Source organism: Amblyomma maculatum, chromosome 2 (assembly GCF_055883805.1).
Source record: "Amblyomma maculatum isolate TAMU_Amacu chromosome 2, ASM5588380v1, whole genome shotgun sequence".
Classification (NCBI taxonomy): domain Eukaryota; kingdom Metazoa; phylum Arthropoda; class Arachnida; order Ixodida; family Ixodidae; genus Amblyomma; species Amblyomma maculatum.
The window spans coordinates 115,383,998-115,399,289 of record NC_139345.1 but is presented as its reverse complement, the minus strand read 5'-3'; the positions used below and the strand labels follow the sequence as shown (position 1 = coordinate 115,399,289).

The window sequence follows — 15,292 nt, the reverse complement described above, 5'->3', positions numbered from 1 at the left end:
GAGGAGGTGACAATTTGTTAGAAGCTGTCCGATTTTGATGCTTCGATGTGGTATTCCTAACTCTTCCAACAATGTGGCCCCACTTGGCAAAGAGCACTAAGTGCATATAATAGTACAATTTATTCACTACTAGAGCACCAGTCTCCCTGCGGCTAAGAGGCTTTTAGTACCAACCTCACTTCTATGGAAACATATCTATCCACAGCGAGAAGACTTGGTATAGTACATATTTGTTTTCTGCTATGCTCAAACAAGAATGGTAAAAAAAGAAATCTTTCTGATAAGTCCTAGCTGAGTAACAGTGGAGACAAAATGAGAAAAAAGAATTCAAAACCTTATACTTAAGGGGGGACGAGGGTCTTAAAACTAACTTTTTTAGTTATGGCTAGAATCTCACGAAACTTTGCACACAGATGTGGTTTTCTCTCCTGATTTCAAAAATGTAATTATAATTGAGCTGGTGGTATTAGATCAAAAGTTATCTAACAAAGTCCAGAGCATAATTAGTGAATTTTTTACGCAGCTTTAATGAACTTTCTCATTGCATTTCGTTGCTTTGAATTACATAGATTGATAGCCAAAGTCTTCCCATACCCGATGACATCCTTCGTTTTCCTCAAAAAGGCATGTCATTCTCACATATTATGGTGAGAGTAAAAGGCTGCTTTATTTGAAACGAACTCATTAAGCTAATCTCAAATTGACATTTATCCATTGCCTAAACTAAAAAACTAGAAATGGCATCGGGTACTTCATTTCTCTCTGAAGAAAATAGTACCAAAGTTATTTGTGTGAACTAAAAGGAAGTTATCAAAACCCTACGTAAGACCGTAGAGATCGACCAAAAATATGAAACTGAGAAAACGGCATTTGAACTTTGACCACATATTATAACTTATAACAATCAGTAGCCTCACTGTGATATTTCTCACCAAAAATGTCATGCTCTTCCCATTTCCAAAACTGTTTTTGGATTTTGAATATCTCAACTAAAACTGAAACTATCACCATTACCCATGGCCAAGGTAGTGTATGCCATTAGGAAATCAGCAAAATTTTTTGACATGCAATATTATTTTAGTGGCAATTTGAAAAAATCTCGATAGAGTGATGTAAGTGTTGGATCACCCCCTGATCTTTTCAATATGACTGCAGTGGTGCTAAATTTGTCATTGTCACTCGGCGACAATGTAGAGAAAAAGCACAGTAAGGCTGAGTGCAGTGTCCAGAAACAGCACCGAGAAAAACGTATTTGCATTTTGAGACAACCTTTAACTTTTGCTACACTGCAGCTATGGTAATATAAATGGAATCGTGAGGCTTTGTTCTTTATGAGGAAGGCTATATACTAAGCATATAACAGTACCCTCCCCAAATACTGGTAAAAGCTTGCCACAAAGTCTAAATATACCGCCACTAGAACCAGCGGGAGAAGCTTTATTTACAACTTCATATGCCTGTGGCAGTACCCTTCAAGGCAAACAGATACTCAAAATTACGATAAAACGGTCTTGCAATATTAATAAACCTGCACAAAGTTTAAGGCTAAAGCACAGCGGCATACTGGAATGACCTAATTGGCTAATGTTGCAGAATGAAACTTTGCTACTTTGCTGTACAGCGCATGCAGGGCCGCACGCGGAGTCCCTTGCTGGAGCTAAAGCTCGAACTATCACACCCCTTGAGTGCAGCGACGCGATTACTTAGACAATCTGGAAAAAAAAAAAAAAAAAAAAAAAAAAAAAAAAAACCGTCCGCGGAAAATGAACGTGGGCAACGGCGTGATGTCATTCTCGCCTGTCGTCTGAAGCGACGCGATAAAAAAGCAACGAAGTGGTAGCGTCGGTGAGGACCATGAGTATCAGCTGAACAGTTAAATCTATCGATGCTATCTTTGATGCCTCTGAACCGCTCGCAAACGATTATATGCCGCCGGACGTGCTGCAGCTAGGTCGAGAACACGCCGCGCGACCCTGGCAGCGCGCCGCCGCACTCGTTCTTCGACACGCACTCGCTAGGCGCTTCCGTTTTCAGTACGGTCACGTCTACCGAGCTACGTCTAAAGACCAGCACCGGCTGCTGGAACGACTGATAACGATCGCGAACGCGCATCATAAACGAGCGAAGCAGCAGCCACGACGAAGAACGTTAAAAACAAACAAACAAACAAAATGGCAAGTCAGTCGCGCTGGCCAATGGGAAGCGCGAGACGAGGGGCTCGCTTCGCGAGCGCGCGCTCCAGCCAATCAGCGGACCGGAAACGGCTTTCGGAAAACCCACGACGGTGGTCGTTCTGTTTGAGCGACGTCATTTGGAGACGTTGCAAAATGCGCACAAAGAAACAAGCTTCAAAACAAGTCCAAGATGGCGGCGGCCATCCGGCTGCTTCACCCGCGGCGCGCGTGGGAAGTTCGAACAATTTTAACCCCGTTTTTGGCCATTTCGAGGCTCCCGTGGCGTTTTAAAAGTCGATTTTACCGCATTTCCCGATCGAATTCAGTGTTGATATTTTGAAGGCTAGAGCTCAAAGGTACAGACATCCCGAAAATGCATTTTTCTCAAAATCAATTTTTCGCCCATTTTTTACCAGTTTAAGACCCGCGTCCCCCCTTAATGTAAATGAGAAAGGAGACAAAATTACAAAGCCAGAAATTCTTGTCAAATCTAACAGTCAGGTATCAGTACAGAATAAAATAGCCTGAACAGTAAGGTTAACAAATGCTAAAGGGAAAACAACTGCCATTCCCAGTTAGATAATAAGGCTTTATAAGTTCTATATTATTGCTTTACAGTTCCTTTAATAGAGTGTGATCACAATTAAAAATAGCAGTAAAAAAAGCATTCAGTCAGGTCATGCTAGATATGATCGCATTTCAGCCTGACAGTGAAGAATACATACCAAGAGCATAAGACCAGATCCAACCACTACCAGCCGTTCAAGCATGCAATTCAGATAGACCCAAAGAAGTGCCGGCACCATGATCATGCTTTGAGTCCAAAATTAACACAATGTAGACTTACTGCATTTCACAGGACACCAAGGATAGATGGTGCCATGTTGATGTGTGGTGTTGTATTGTTGAACAGTGGGTGATAGTGAGTCCATTATTACAAGTTAGTGTTAGGGTTCACCAATTGCAATTCTGTCAAACATAAGATGGTGAAGAGATGTAAGCAGTGTTAGGTAGCATCTGAAGACAAGAAAGTATGCAAAAAGAATTGCGCTGAAAAAAAGCAACAGCATATTCATGATATCTTGCCAAATGAGTGTCTAGCAGTGCTAGTTTATGTAAAGAGAGCATATATAGAAATGCTGGTAATGATCCACATTGAGGAAAAATAAAGACTGTTCCATTTATTTGGCTGTGAAACTGAGTGAAAATGTTTTGCACCTACATTAGAGCTTATTCATAGGAACTGTGAGAGAGCGTTGCATTGTGTATTTCATCCCCTAGTGTAAATATGGATTTCCAGATCGGATCATTAGCTGGAGTTTTTCAGCAGTGATCTTTGAAAACATAAACGTTAATAACCAGCTTCAGCACAATGGCATCTAGAGAGAACTTTCGCACATAAGAAACAACCTCAGATAAAGCTAGAAAGAGCAACGTTGGCAGGCGATGGATGACCAAAGAAAAGACACTGCGCGGTCTTTTCTTTGCACATCCATAGTCTGCCAGCACTGCTCTTTCTAGGATGACTGTAAACCAATGTGCCCGGCAACATGTCTCCCACAGGTAAAATATAAATAAATAATAACAATATTAGAAATGCATATTCTTGGTGATTCATAGCCATGCTGAAGTACTCATTGATTGCTTTAAATTCAAGAGAAAACCAGTCTGAAAGCCAGGAGATTGCCATTCAGCTGAAGTACTCTGTTAATAACTGAATAAGACAGCTGAAATTCGAAATATTGGACGACTGTTTTATAATCATAGACCAGATTTTTTTAGCAGTTCTCGGGCACAGCCATTTTCTGCCAACCGGTGTGCCACCACGCAGTCATTTCCCTGGGGGCAGGGTGCTGTGGTATCTCCGTGGCCGCGCTTGCTCGGTAGCCATGTCTCCGAAGAGCGCACCATGGGTGTGAACGTCTTGCTTTAATCTCTTGTGTGTGTGTTGTGTATAACTATGCAGCGCCAGAGGTCTTCGGAGTCGTCTAACCAACTAGCCCGCTCCCAAGTACTACCGTAGCCATGATTAGCTAGCCTTCGGGCGACAAAGAATATTTCCAAAAATATTTTCACCACACAGTTAGGATGGAGCAAGTTCATTTGTGTTGTCGTAGAGTTAAGATCAACACGTTATTTATGAGATTAAGTTCGACATTCATGTTAATTGTGTTGGTGCTTGGCAGGCAGCTGCGCTAATACTGCCGTTTCAGTACCTTACAGCCAAGAAAACGAACAAGTCAACTGCAAGCATCACACTTCTGTATGGCTCACAAATAATTCCACTTCCAATGCGCTTTTCACCCTTCCTGACAGCGATAGCGAAACTCGCCAATTAGGCTGTGTTGTCGCCTGCGTGGTGGTGCACCAGTCACATCCACAAATTATTGCTCGCTGTGTGCTCACCCGAGTTGTTAGGCTAACAGCAGGCAAGTTTTTATGCACTTCAGTTATAAACAACACCACAATAGGATAGCTTCTTTTGATGCCTGGAAAATCTATAGCGAGTACCAAACTGTTGCGCTTACATGTCACGCATAATATACATCTTTTTAAGTCCTACACATACGGTGTCGTATACACGTCAAAGAAACAAACAGCATCAAAGGGAGAAAGAAACAGTAGCAAAGGAATGTGCTAGCTGGAGCATAACAACTCGGTTTTCATATGGTATATGGAGCTCAGTGTCCCGAAGTAGCATTGGCTATGAGGTACGTTGTAGTGGAGTGCTCCATAAATTTCGACCATCTGGGGTTGTGTAACATGTGTTGACACTGCCCACTATACGGGAGCCTTCAGCTTCGCCTTCATCGAAGAACGATCGTTGCTGCCGGAACTGAACCCACCTCTTCGGGCTCAGCAGTAAAAAGCCCCAACCACTGAGCCACCGCTGTGGGGCACAACACTATTTCGCTATTTGTATGAAGCCTTGAATAAATACTAACACAGTAGCCAGCTCTTGCAACTTCTGCAGCCAGAAGAAGAGTATATTTTATTTCAAAGCTATAGGTGTGTGTAAAAGTGTTGCACAGTTGTTTGGGTCAACGTCATAGCATGTGATGAAATTGTGTACATTTGTTAAATCTCGGGCAGGTACTAACAGCGAAAAAGAAACTACTCTCAAACGTTTTCCCACGCTGGCTTCCATCTGAAATACGAAAATAACAATTTGGATTGCTGAAGGTCGTGCTTACATTCCCATAAAGGAATTGTAAGAGAAAGCCAAGGACGAACCATTGGTGACTGAAAACGCGCTTTGCCTAAGCAACCTTCAGCGCAAAAATTGACGGTCTGGTTACCGCTCACACCATGGAGTCAGATAGGACATCTACATCCTCATGCACAAAATCAACAAGTAAAAAACAAATATTTATCACATGTGAAGAGCAGCTCCAGAAAAAGAATACAAAAAGGCCAGCACATTTCTGCGTACAAACGGTGATTTCAAGTTTGTAACCAGCATGGTAGACTATCCTCGGATATCGTGTCAAAGAGAAAACAGTATGCTTCAAATTGCTGCATACTCTCTGGAATAGAGAAATATAGAGAAGCAACACACAGCACACACCCACATGCATAGATGATAAAGTGTGTTAACGATAGAGTATACGAATGCTTGCTCAAAAGCATGTATGCTATGTGATACGCCAATGAGACCTGCAGTTTCCGGGCTGCACGCACCTGACAGATGGCACTTGGTGTCAATAGTATGAGCGCAAGCAACCTGCGTGCGAGGGTAAAAACAATCTGGTCGATAAACAAGGTAGTTAATATTAAGTCATGAGACCTGGTTTTTCCCTCTGTTCTGCCTAGAAGTTAAAAGTGCATTTATCACCATTTCCTTGTTAGATTGGATACTGATGAGCAGCTCATCTTTATATTTTATATTTTAAAAATTTTCAGCACTTCTTGCTGTGAAGAAAATCGAACTACTTCGTATCCTTACTGCACTGCATCTGTCTACTATCTTCATCCTGTTACCTTTGCTCTGTGCCTTTATCGCTGGTTTTTGCATTAAAGGTAGGTAGATTGTAAGGCTATACTCTAGCTATACTCTTAGCTAGACTATGAGACTGAAGATTGCTATTGGACGATTGTAGCATAGCATGTGTTGCACATGAAATGCGCAAGCACATCATATGCCCACACTTTTGCAGTGCCTTCTAATAAAGCATGGACTACTTTAGGTAACACCACCTCACATATAGTGGTCTCGATGAACTATTGTGGACTGAGCTCACGTGCATATGTTCTGTCATACTGCAAGGAATTTTTTACGGTTGGACATTAACTTAAACTTAATTGCAGCATTTCATGCACTTCCGCTGCTATGGTGAAGTAAGTGCACCAAAATACTTGCACCACAATATAATTTTATTTAATAGAGGGCTCTCGACATAGTGTGGTCTGTGGCCACTACCACGGTCCACTTCTTTGAGAAGCTACATGCACATGTGCACGCTGCATGCACAGATGGTCCCAAAGGGCCAGCTGTAAACACACACACACCTGCCAGGCATGTCTGGGTCCCCGGGCAAGTAGGCCCAGTACACAATGTGGATCATGTAAAGCTGTGCCACTGTGCCACAAAATATTGCAAAGAATTACGTGTGGGATTCAAATTTAGTACAAGGCTGACCATGTGGTATTTCATGCTTTTAATGTGATGGCACCAAAGGGCCTCATTCTCTAGAAAGTCTGCTGTTGTCAGGCCAAACACTGATTGGTGAGCAGGTTGTGTGACGTCCCGAGACCACACGCCCGGCAGGAGCCACCAGCTTAGGTAGCCCATTTGAAATAGGAAATGAACCCACTGGAACCTGTCATCCCGAGTTAGATAGGCTACTCCCAGGCCAAAGCAGGCTCATTTGTTGCCTTGGTTAAACCAGGGTACATAGGGTGGTCTTTCACACAATATGGTAGCTGGTGACTATATTGTAGCGTGTGCAACAGCACCCGCTAGGCGGCTGCTCATCGAAAGTCTCGTGCACGGACTCGAAGAAGTGCCCCGTGGCGTTCGAGAAGAAGCCGAAGTTAGCTGCCGTCTCTCGGTGCTCCGACCCTGCTCTTCTGCGCCTGTTGGCTCAACCCCTAATTAAAACCCAACCTTCTGGTTACGGGCCTAAACGGCTACGTGACACTGGTGGAGGTGAGGCCTTGAACTACATGTCTCGGGCCTCTCGCAGCCGCTCATCGAGTCCCAACTTGCTTCCGCTCGTATCTACACCCGTTCATCGCTGCAGCCGTCGCCTCCGGGGTCTGGCGCCAGAATTCGCTCCTCTACCTGAACCGACGCCAGCTGACCAGCAGGTAGAGACTTCTACAATGACCCAGGCAAGTCAGCATCAGTTGCTGCTTCAGCAGCCTCGTACGCCCCCGAGTTTCCATGGCGGTACTGGGGAAGATGTCGACGACTGGATCGACCAGTTCGAGCGAGTGGCGCAATTTAATCAGTGGAACCCGGCTCAGAAGCTGCGCAATGTGTATTTCGCGCTTGAAGACTGTGCTAAAACATGGTATGAGAATAGGGAGGCCAGTCTTCAAAACTGGGATTCCTTTCGCCAGCAGCTGCGGGAAACCTTTGCCAACCACGACCGCCGTGATCGCGCACGCCTCCTAGAAGCTCGTGGGCAACTACCTAACGAAAGTGTGGCCATGTTCGCCGAGGACGTGACGCGTCTTTGCCGACGGGCTGATCCCGACATGACGGAATCAGTGAAGTTGCGCCACCTGATGCAGGGCGTAAAAGAACCCCTCTTCGCTGGTCTGGTTCGGAGTCCCCCTCAAACCGTTGCGGACTTCATCAATGAAGCTACCCTCATTGAGCGAGCCCTGCAGCAAAGATACCGGCGCACGGAGTCTGCCTGTGGTCAGCCCTTCTGCAGTGTGGCCACATTGAACAGGTCCACTGACGATCACTCTCTGCGTGAGCTGATCCGCGAGGTAGTTCGCAAGGAGCTCCTCAAGTTCAATCTTGGATCGCCTAACCCGACTGCCGTGGCTGTCACCGAAGCCGTACGGGAAGAAATACGTCAGACATTGTCACCGCCTGAGTCACCGTCGGAGCCATGTTCTATGAACTACGCAGCGGCTCTTCGTCGGCCTGCAGTGCCTCCTGTGCAACAGCTTCGTTTCGAAGCACAGCCGCCGCCCACTTTGCAGCCACCGTTCTGCCAACCGTCCTACCAGCTGCCATCCCAGCAGAGCCTCGTCATGCAGCCATCCGCTCCTCAGCCACTGTTCTACCAGCCGCCATCCCAGCAGAGCCCCGTCATGCAGCAACCGGTTCGGAAGGCAGACGTCTGGCGCACTCCTCGCCAACGGCCGCTGTGCTACCACTGCGGAGAACCCGGACACGTGTACCGTCGTTGTCCATACCGGGAACTCGGTCTTCGGGGTTTTGCTCGTGATTCCCCGCGTCCCCGGGTCGGCGAACGCCCTCCAGAAATCCAAGAATATCTGGCAACCCGTGCAACCTCTTCGAGTGACAGTTCACAGTCTTCTCCCGTGCGCTACTCGTCACCCGGCCGCCGTGAGTTTAATCATGTGCCGAGGCACCGGTCGCCAAGCCCACACCGGGGAAACTGAAGGCAGCGACCTCAGGGGGGCAGGTTGCTGACGAACGGAATCGATGTCCCGAAGACCCTCCCGTGACGACTCAGCCCGATGCTGTGACCGCGATGCCTCCGCCGCCCCATGAACCCGAAACTCCCAGTCAACCTCAAGCCGATCACGTTGTTAGCGCCGACCTTTCCGTTCTCGTCGACGGACACCCAGTAACCGCTTTGGTAGATACCGGAGCAGACTTTTCAATAATAAGCAAGAATTTCGCAGATCGGCTCTCCAAGGTTAAAACTGAATGGCGGGGACCGCAAATTCGTACTGCTGGCGGTCACCTTATGACGCCGATCGGACGATGCACTGCCCGAGTAACCATCGCCGATTCAGCCTTTGTAGCCGTTTTTGTTGTCCTGCCGCACTGCTGCAAGGACCTCATACTCGGCATGGACTTTTTACGTGAGAATGGGGCCATTATTAATGTTCCTCGCCGTACTGTCACATTTTCGACGCCTGCAACGACGACCGCTGACTCCGAACGACGCCACGCACCTTTGCGCATCGTTGATGCGGATGTATCTATGCCGCCACGTTCGTCTGCTCTCGTCAAAGTCAGGTGCGACGACCAGTCCTGTGCTGCCGGCATTGCCGAACAGAACACAGAGCTTCTGTTACATCATGGAGTCTGTGTTGCATGCGGTATAGTTCATCTGACTAATGGTCTAGCTCACGTGCTGATTACGAACTTCGGAAACGAACGGCAACGCATCGCTAAAGGCACCACGGTAGCCTACTTTGAAGGTGTCGCAGAAGCAGCCCACGACTGCTTTGTTCTTGAGACCAACACGTCTGCCAGCCAAACGCCCAACTTCGACCCTGATGTGAATCCCGCTCTATCACCGGCAGAGAAGGACAGACTCGTCGGGCTACTCTTTCAGTTTCAAGACTGCTTCTCATCCGCCTCCGCGGTTAAACAGACGCATTTGACCAAGCACCGTATAATAACCGACGATCGCACCCGACCAGTCCGACAGAACCCCTACCGAGTGTCACCGCGGGAACGCGAGGTCATTGCTCAACAAGTAGACGAGATGTTAAATGACGGTGTCATACAACCATCGAGGAGTCCCTGGGCTTCGCCTGTTGTCCTCGTTAAGAAGAAAGACGGAAGTTTAAGGTTCTGTGTGGACTACCGTAAGCTCAATCAAGTCACAAAAAAAGACGTCTACCCGCTGCCACGCATTGATGACTCATTAGACCGGTTGCGCCACGCGCGCTACTTTTCATCGCTTGATCTTAAGAGCGGTTACTGGCAGATCGAAGTCGATGAATGTGATCGCGAGAAGACAGCGTTTGTCACGCCCGACGGACTTTATGAATTCAAAGTCCTACCTTTCGGATTGTGCTCCGCTCCAGCGACATTCCAGCGAATGATGGACGCAGTTCTATCTGGTCTTAAATGGCAGATGTGTCTAGTCTACCTGGACGACGTTGTTGTGTTTTCACCAACGTTCGAGGAACACCTCCAACGTCTCTCCGCTGTGCTACGGGCTATCAGATCTGCCGGCCTCACGTTAAAACCACCAAAGTGTCACTTTGGCTATGAAGAGCTCCTGTTCTTGGGCCACGTCGTCAGCCATCGACGAGTTCGTCCCGATCCCGCTAAAACAACAGCCGTCACCAAATTCCCTACTCCATGTAACAAGAAGACAGTTCGCCGTTTCTTGGGCCTCTGCGCCTATTACCGCAGGTTTATTGAAAACTTTTCGCGCATTGCCGCTCCGTTGACACGTCTCACCCGGGATGATGTCACCTTCACCTGGACGGACGAAGAGCAAAAGGCATTCGACGAGTTACGGCACCGCTTGCAGACAACACCTGTGCTTGCCCATTTCGATGCGAATGCCGAGACTCTGGTCCACACAGATGCCAGCAACGTGGGTCTAGGCGCTGTACTCGTCCAGTGGCAAGACGGTGCCGAGCGAGTTATCGCATACGCCAGCCGGACTTTGTCCCGTGCCGAATCGAACTATTCCACCACCGAAAAAGAATGTCTGGCTGTTGTATGGGCGGTGATGAAATTTCGACCCTATCTTTATGGCCGGCACTTTCGTGTTGTGAGTGACCATCACTCTTTGTGCTGGTTAACGAACTTGCTAGACCCCTCCGGACGCCTTGCACGATGGAGTTTACGGCTACAGGAGTTCGACATGACCATCGTGTATAAGTCTGGACGTCAGCACAACGACACCGACTGCTTGTCCCGTTCACCTGTCGAGGCTGCGCGGGAAGACGAAGAACCAGACTTCCCCCTTATCGCAGCCGTCGACGCGCTCACTGTTTCGCAGCAGCAACGTGACGACCCGGCTCTCGCACCACTTATCAATTTTCTGGAAGCGCGCTCTACAGAAGTTCCCTGTCTCTTCGCCAGAACGCATTCATCGTTTTGCATGCGAAACAATGTTTTATACAAGATCAACTTCGCTCCGACGGGAAGAGATTACCTCCTCGTCGTACCAGAGTCTCTTCGCGAAGAAATCTTACAAGCATGTCATGACGAGCCCACCGCGGGTCACCTGGGGTATGCTCGAACTCTGGCCCGAATTAAAAAGAGTTATTACTGGCCAAACCTTGCGGCCGCAGTACGACATTACGTGAGGACATGCCATGATTGCCAGCGACGGAAAACACCGCCTGTGAAACCGGCCGGTTTACTGCATCCTGTTCAAGTGCCAAGATACCCATTCGAACAAGTTGGCATGGATCTGTTGGGTCCTTTTCCAATTTCTGATTCGGGCAACAGGTGGATAATTGTCGCTACAGATTACCTCACGCGTTACGCTGAAACGAAGGCTCTCCAGCGCGGTACAGCAATCGAGGCAGCGAAATTTTTCATCGAACGCATCGTCCTGAGGCACGGCGCCCCGACAGTTATAATAACGGACCGAGGCACTGCTTTCACTGCCAAGCTACTGGAATCTGTCATGCAACTAAGCGGCACTACCCATCGCAGGTCAACCGCCTACCATCCACAAACTAATGGCTTAACAGAACGTCTGAACAAAACTCTCGCCGACATGATGTCCATGTACGTGGATGTTGAACATCGGTCGTGGGATAACGTCCTGCCGTACGTCACGTTTGCGTACAACACGGCGCAGCAGGAAACAATGCAAATGACGCCGTTCTCCTTATTGTATGGCCGCGAAGTTTCGACAATGCTCGAAGCCATGTTGCCCCACGACGGCCGTGACCTCGAGGTTGGCGCCGAGGAGTTCACTCAACGCGCAGAAGAAGCGCGACAGCTGGCGAGGGCACGCATCCGGAACCAGCAAGGTCGAGACGCCCAGCGTTACGATCACCGCCACCGTGTAGTGACTTTCGAACCGGGCGATAGAGTGTGGCTTTGGACTCCGATTCGACGTCGGGGACTATCCGAAAAACTTCTGAAGCAGTACTTTGGCCCATACAAAGTGCTCCGTCAGCTGAGCGACGTCACGTACGAAGTGCTTCCGGACGGCTTCTCTTCTACTCGTCGCCAGCAGAAATCCGAGGTTGTCCATGTCGTGCGCATGAAACCGTACTTTTCGCGAGGAAATTAGCGCACCGCCTACCGCATGTTTCTTGCTTTATTTTTTTTTTATCTCTACTTTCGAATTCATCAAGTTGACATTTTTTTTTAGAGAGGGGGGTAATGTAGCGTGTGCAACAGCACCCGCTAGGCGGCTGCTCATCGAAAGTCTCGTGCACGGACTCGAAGAAGTGCCCCGTGGTGTTCGAGAAGAAGCCGAAGTTAGCTGCCGTCTCTCGGTGCTCCGACCCTGCTCTTCTGCGCCTGTTGGCTCAACCCCTAATTAAAACCCAACCTTCTGGTTACGGGCCTAAACGGCTACGTGACAATATGCTAATGAGTATGTGTGAGATAACAGGGGTACATACTAAAGGCTCAGGGGTTAAGCAGGTAGCGAAGTGCATGTAAGTGAAAGGTGATCTGCAAGGGAAGCTGCAGAGGGGAGCCATTAACAGTGTCAGATTGAGCTTAAGTGTCCCCCCAATTTTCCCTATTTCTGTTACCAACTTTATTTTTTTTATGCCCTGAGAACTAAAAGAATTCTTCACACCTAAAAGGTTGAGAATTGTGCACACAGTGCAAGCAAACATAATGAAGGCATCGCAGGAGCACATGCTTTCACATGCATGTAGCAACTAGGCTAGCTCTGGTGGGAGCTATAAATTCAGTTTTTGCACACACTCCACACACGCACATACTCCGCCGGTTGAAACTGTACACCACAGGTGTTGTGATGCCATCCATCAGCATAGCACGTTACTGCATGACAAGAGAAGAAAAAAATTAGCTGGGGTTTAGCTTTAGTTAAACCAGGTAGGTTGCATAAGCAAAGTCGACGTAGCTTCTCTTTCTGCTCTTCCTTCTTCTGCGGCGCGGCGTAGCTACCGACCGGGTTTACCCGACAACTTGAAGAGGGTCCCCATCTGCGGTCGCTCTTGTTGCTATGGCAATGGCGCGCCATCTGCGGCGCGGCGTGGCTACCGGCCGGGTTTACCCCACGGCTTGAAAAGGGGCCCCATCTGCGGTGCGGCGTGGCTACCGGCCGGGTTTACGCGATGGGCTAAAACCTCACGTAGTATTGCTTATGCAATAAAATGAAGCAAGAGACGCACAGCGCGTTTGCGCAATGTAAGATGGTATTGAACCCATTTATTTCATGCTTACGTCGACTTTTGATTACAGGAGATGCAGTGATTTTTTTCTCACTGCATCCCACAGAAGCTGCTAATTAGTGGGTGCTTTTTATGCTTTCCATTGACTCAGAGCACCCAAAGATGCCCAGTGAAGTAGCCATGCATCTCTCTCTTAAATTGTGCCTTGTGCAACAATGTTGTCACCAATTCCACAAGCAGGCCATATGTGCCTTTCCTATTCTGACATCTGGCCATGTCAGTGCAGCAATAAAGGATGTTATGATGCCAGTATGCTGAAAAAGTAGCCTCAAAATTTTTAAGCCCCAAGTCGTCAACAAGTGGGTTCATGTTGGAAGGAATGACGAAAACAGCGCCTACAAACAGGGCAGCAAAAAAAGGACCAAACACATGCGCTGTCCCGCCTGTAAGAGCAGTTTTCATCGTCCCCTAGCAACATAAACCACCCAGGCCAACTCTACACTTTTCTTGGAAGTAGCTAGTTCACTTCTCCCATACCCGCCCTTTGCACATAGTACACTGTAGGAGGCAGTTTGCGGCATCTGTTGCTCGCGCAATATTCATTTTCAACCATGTCAGATCTCTAGAGCAGCACAGGCATGATGGTACCCTGCCTTTTCTGCAACGGCAAGGAAGCTCCTCGCCAAGGATACATATTCCCACAAGGCGGCTTTTTCACAGCCTCGTGCAAAGGTGTGCAGAAGCCAGCTTGTCAGGGTATACTCTTTTCAGCAAAAGCATTTTACATACTTTTTCTCTCCTTAGCACCGCACGAATGCCTTGTGACTGCCATTAAGCGGTATTAGCCATGGTTTGTGGTCATTGCAAAAGTTCATCCTTAATCAAACATACACAAAACAGTTCACCTTAAGCGGATATTTTTGTAATTGAGTCCTATAAGAAACCAGCGAAATGGTTTTACATTATCTTATCTGAGAATTCATCTTAACTGTGTTCATCTCAAGAGTAGTCTACTGTACTTCTCTTGGTTAGTGGTAAGCAGAGCAGAAGGCTCAGGAAAGGATTCCTAATTTAAAAGCTTATTCTGCCAATGTATGAAGAATGACAGCAATGAGCTATTACAACTGCTCCTACGGGGCTAAGGTTATGCCAGCAAACACGTTTCGCGGCCTTCACCATTACAACTCACCACATTGGCGTCCTTCCCTGGCGAGCCGCTGCTATAGGTGGTGGCAAGTGTGGATGAGCACATCTCCAGGTACCAGGGTTTTGAACCGTGTTGGGTAGCACTACTGATAGACAGCGTGTAGATAGAGTTGGTGTATCCATCACAGTTGCAGTTGTCATTGAACCGTCCACCATTACCAGAAGCCCAGACAAAGATTGAGCCCAGGCCACGACGACCCTGAAACATGCGTGCCCATCTAGGTTACTAATCTGCAAGCTCTTGTAGTCTGCGCCAAATGAAATAAGCAATGCTTGAGCATGATGGGCAATAAATACTTAATGTTTCTAGCACCTATGATACCTTTCTTCATGTTCTAACTGCCTGGCTTATGAGAAAACAATTCACTGAATTATGCAGCAGATCATGATGCTACAGTAAAGCTTTAAACAAATTTAGGCCAGACAAACTTGCATTTATTACTTGTAGATACTAGCAAACTATGCTTTAAGTAAACTTGACTGAATACATACACTTGCTCATGGCTCTCAAGCAATAAATTTTAAAAAAGAAACTTAGTCCCGCTGTATCGGCTCGCAGCAGTCTTTTGCAAATGAGCCACCCACCCACGACCACAGACACAACTCTCTCTCTCTCTCTCTCTCACACACACACACACAAACGCATGCATGCATGAATGAAAACAAGCAGC

At 47.6% G+C, this 15,292-nt stretch overlaps 1 protein-coding gene across 1 annotated transcript in view; it reads right to left on the bottom strand.

Moving 5' to 3' along the window:
• Positions 1 to 15,292, bottom strand: part of Fur2 (furin-like protease 2) — a 65,077-nt gene that overhangs the window by 32,409 nt on the left and 17,376 nt on the right. Inside the window, exon 8 of the mRNA XM_084595146.1 lies at positions 14,605 to 14,820. Within this exon, the coding sequence (XP_084451272.1) occupies positions 14,605 to 14,820 (216 nt within the window). The remainder of the gene's footprint in view (positions 1 to 14,604; positions 14,821 to 15,292) is intronic.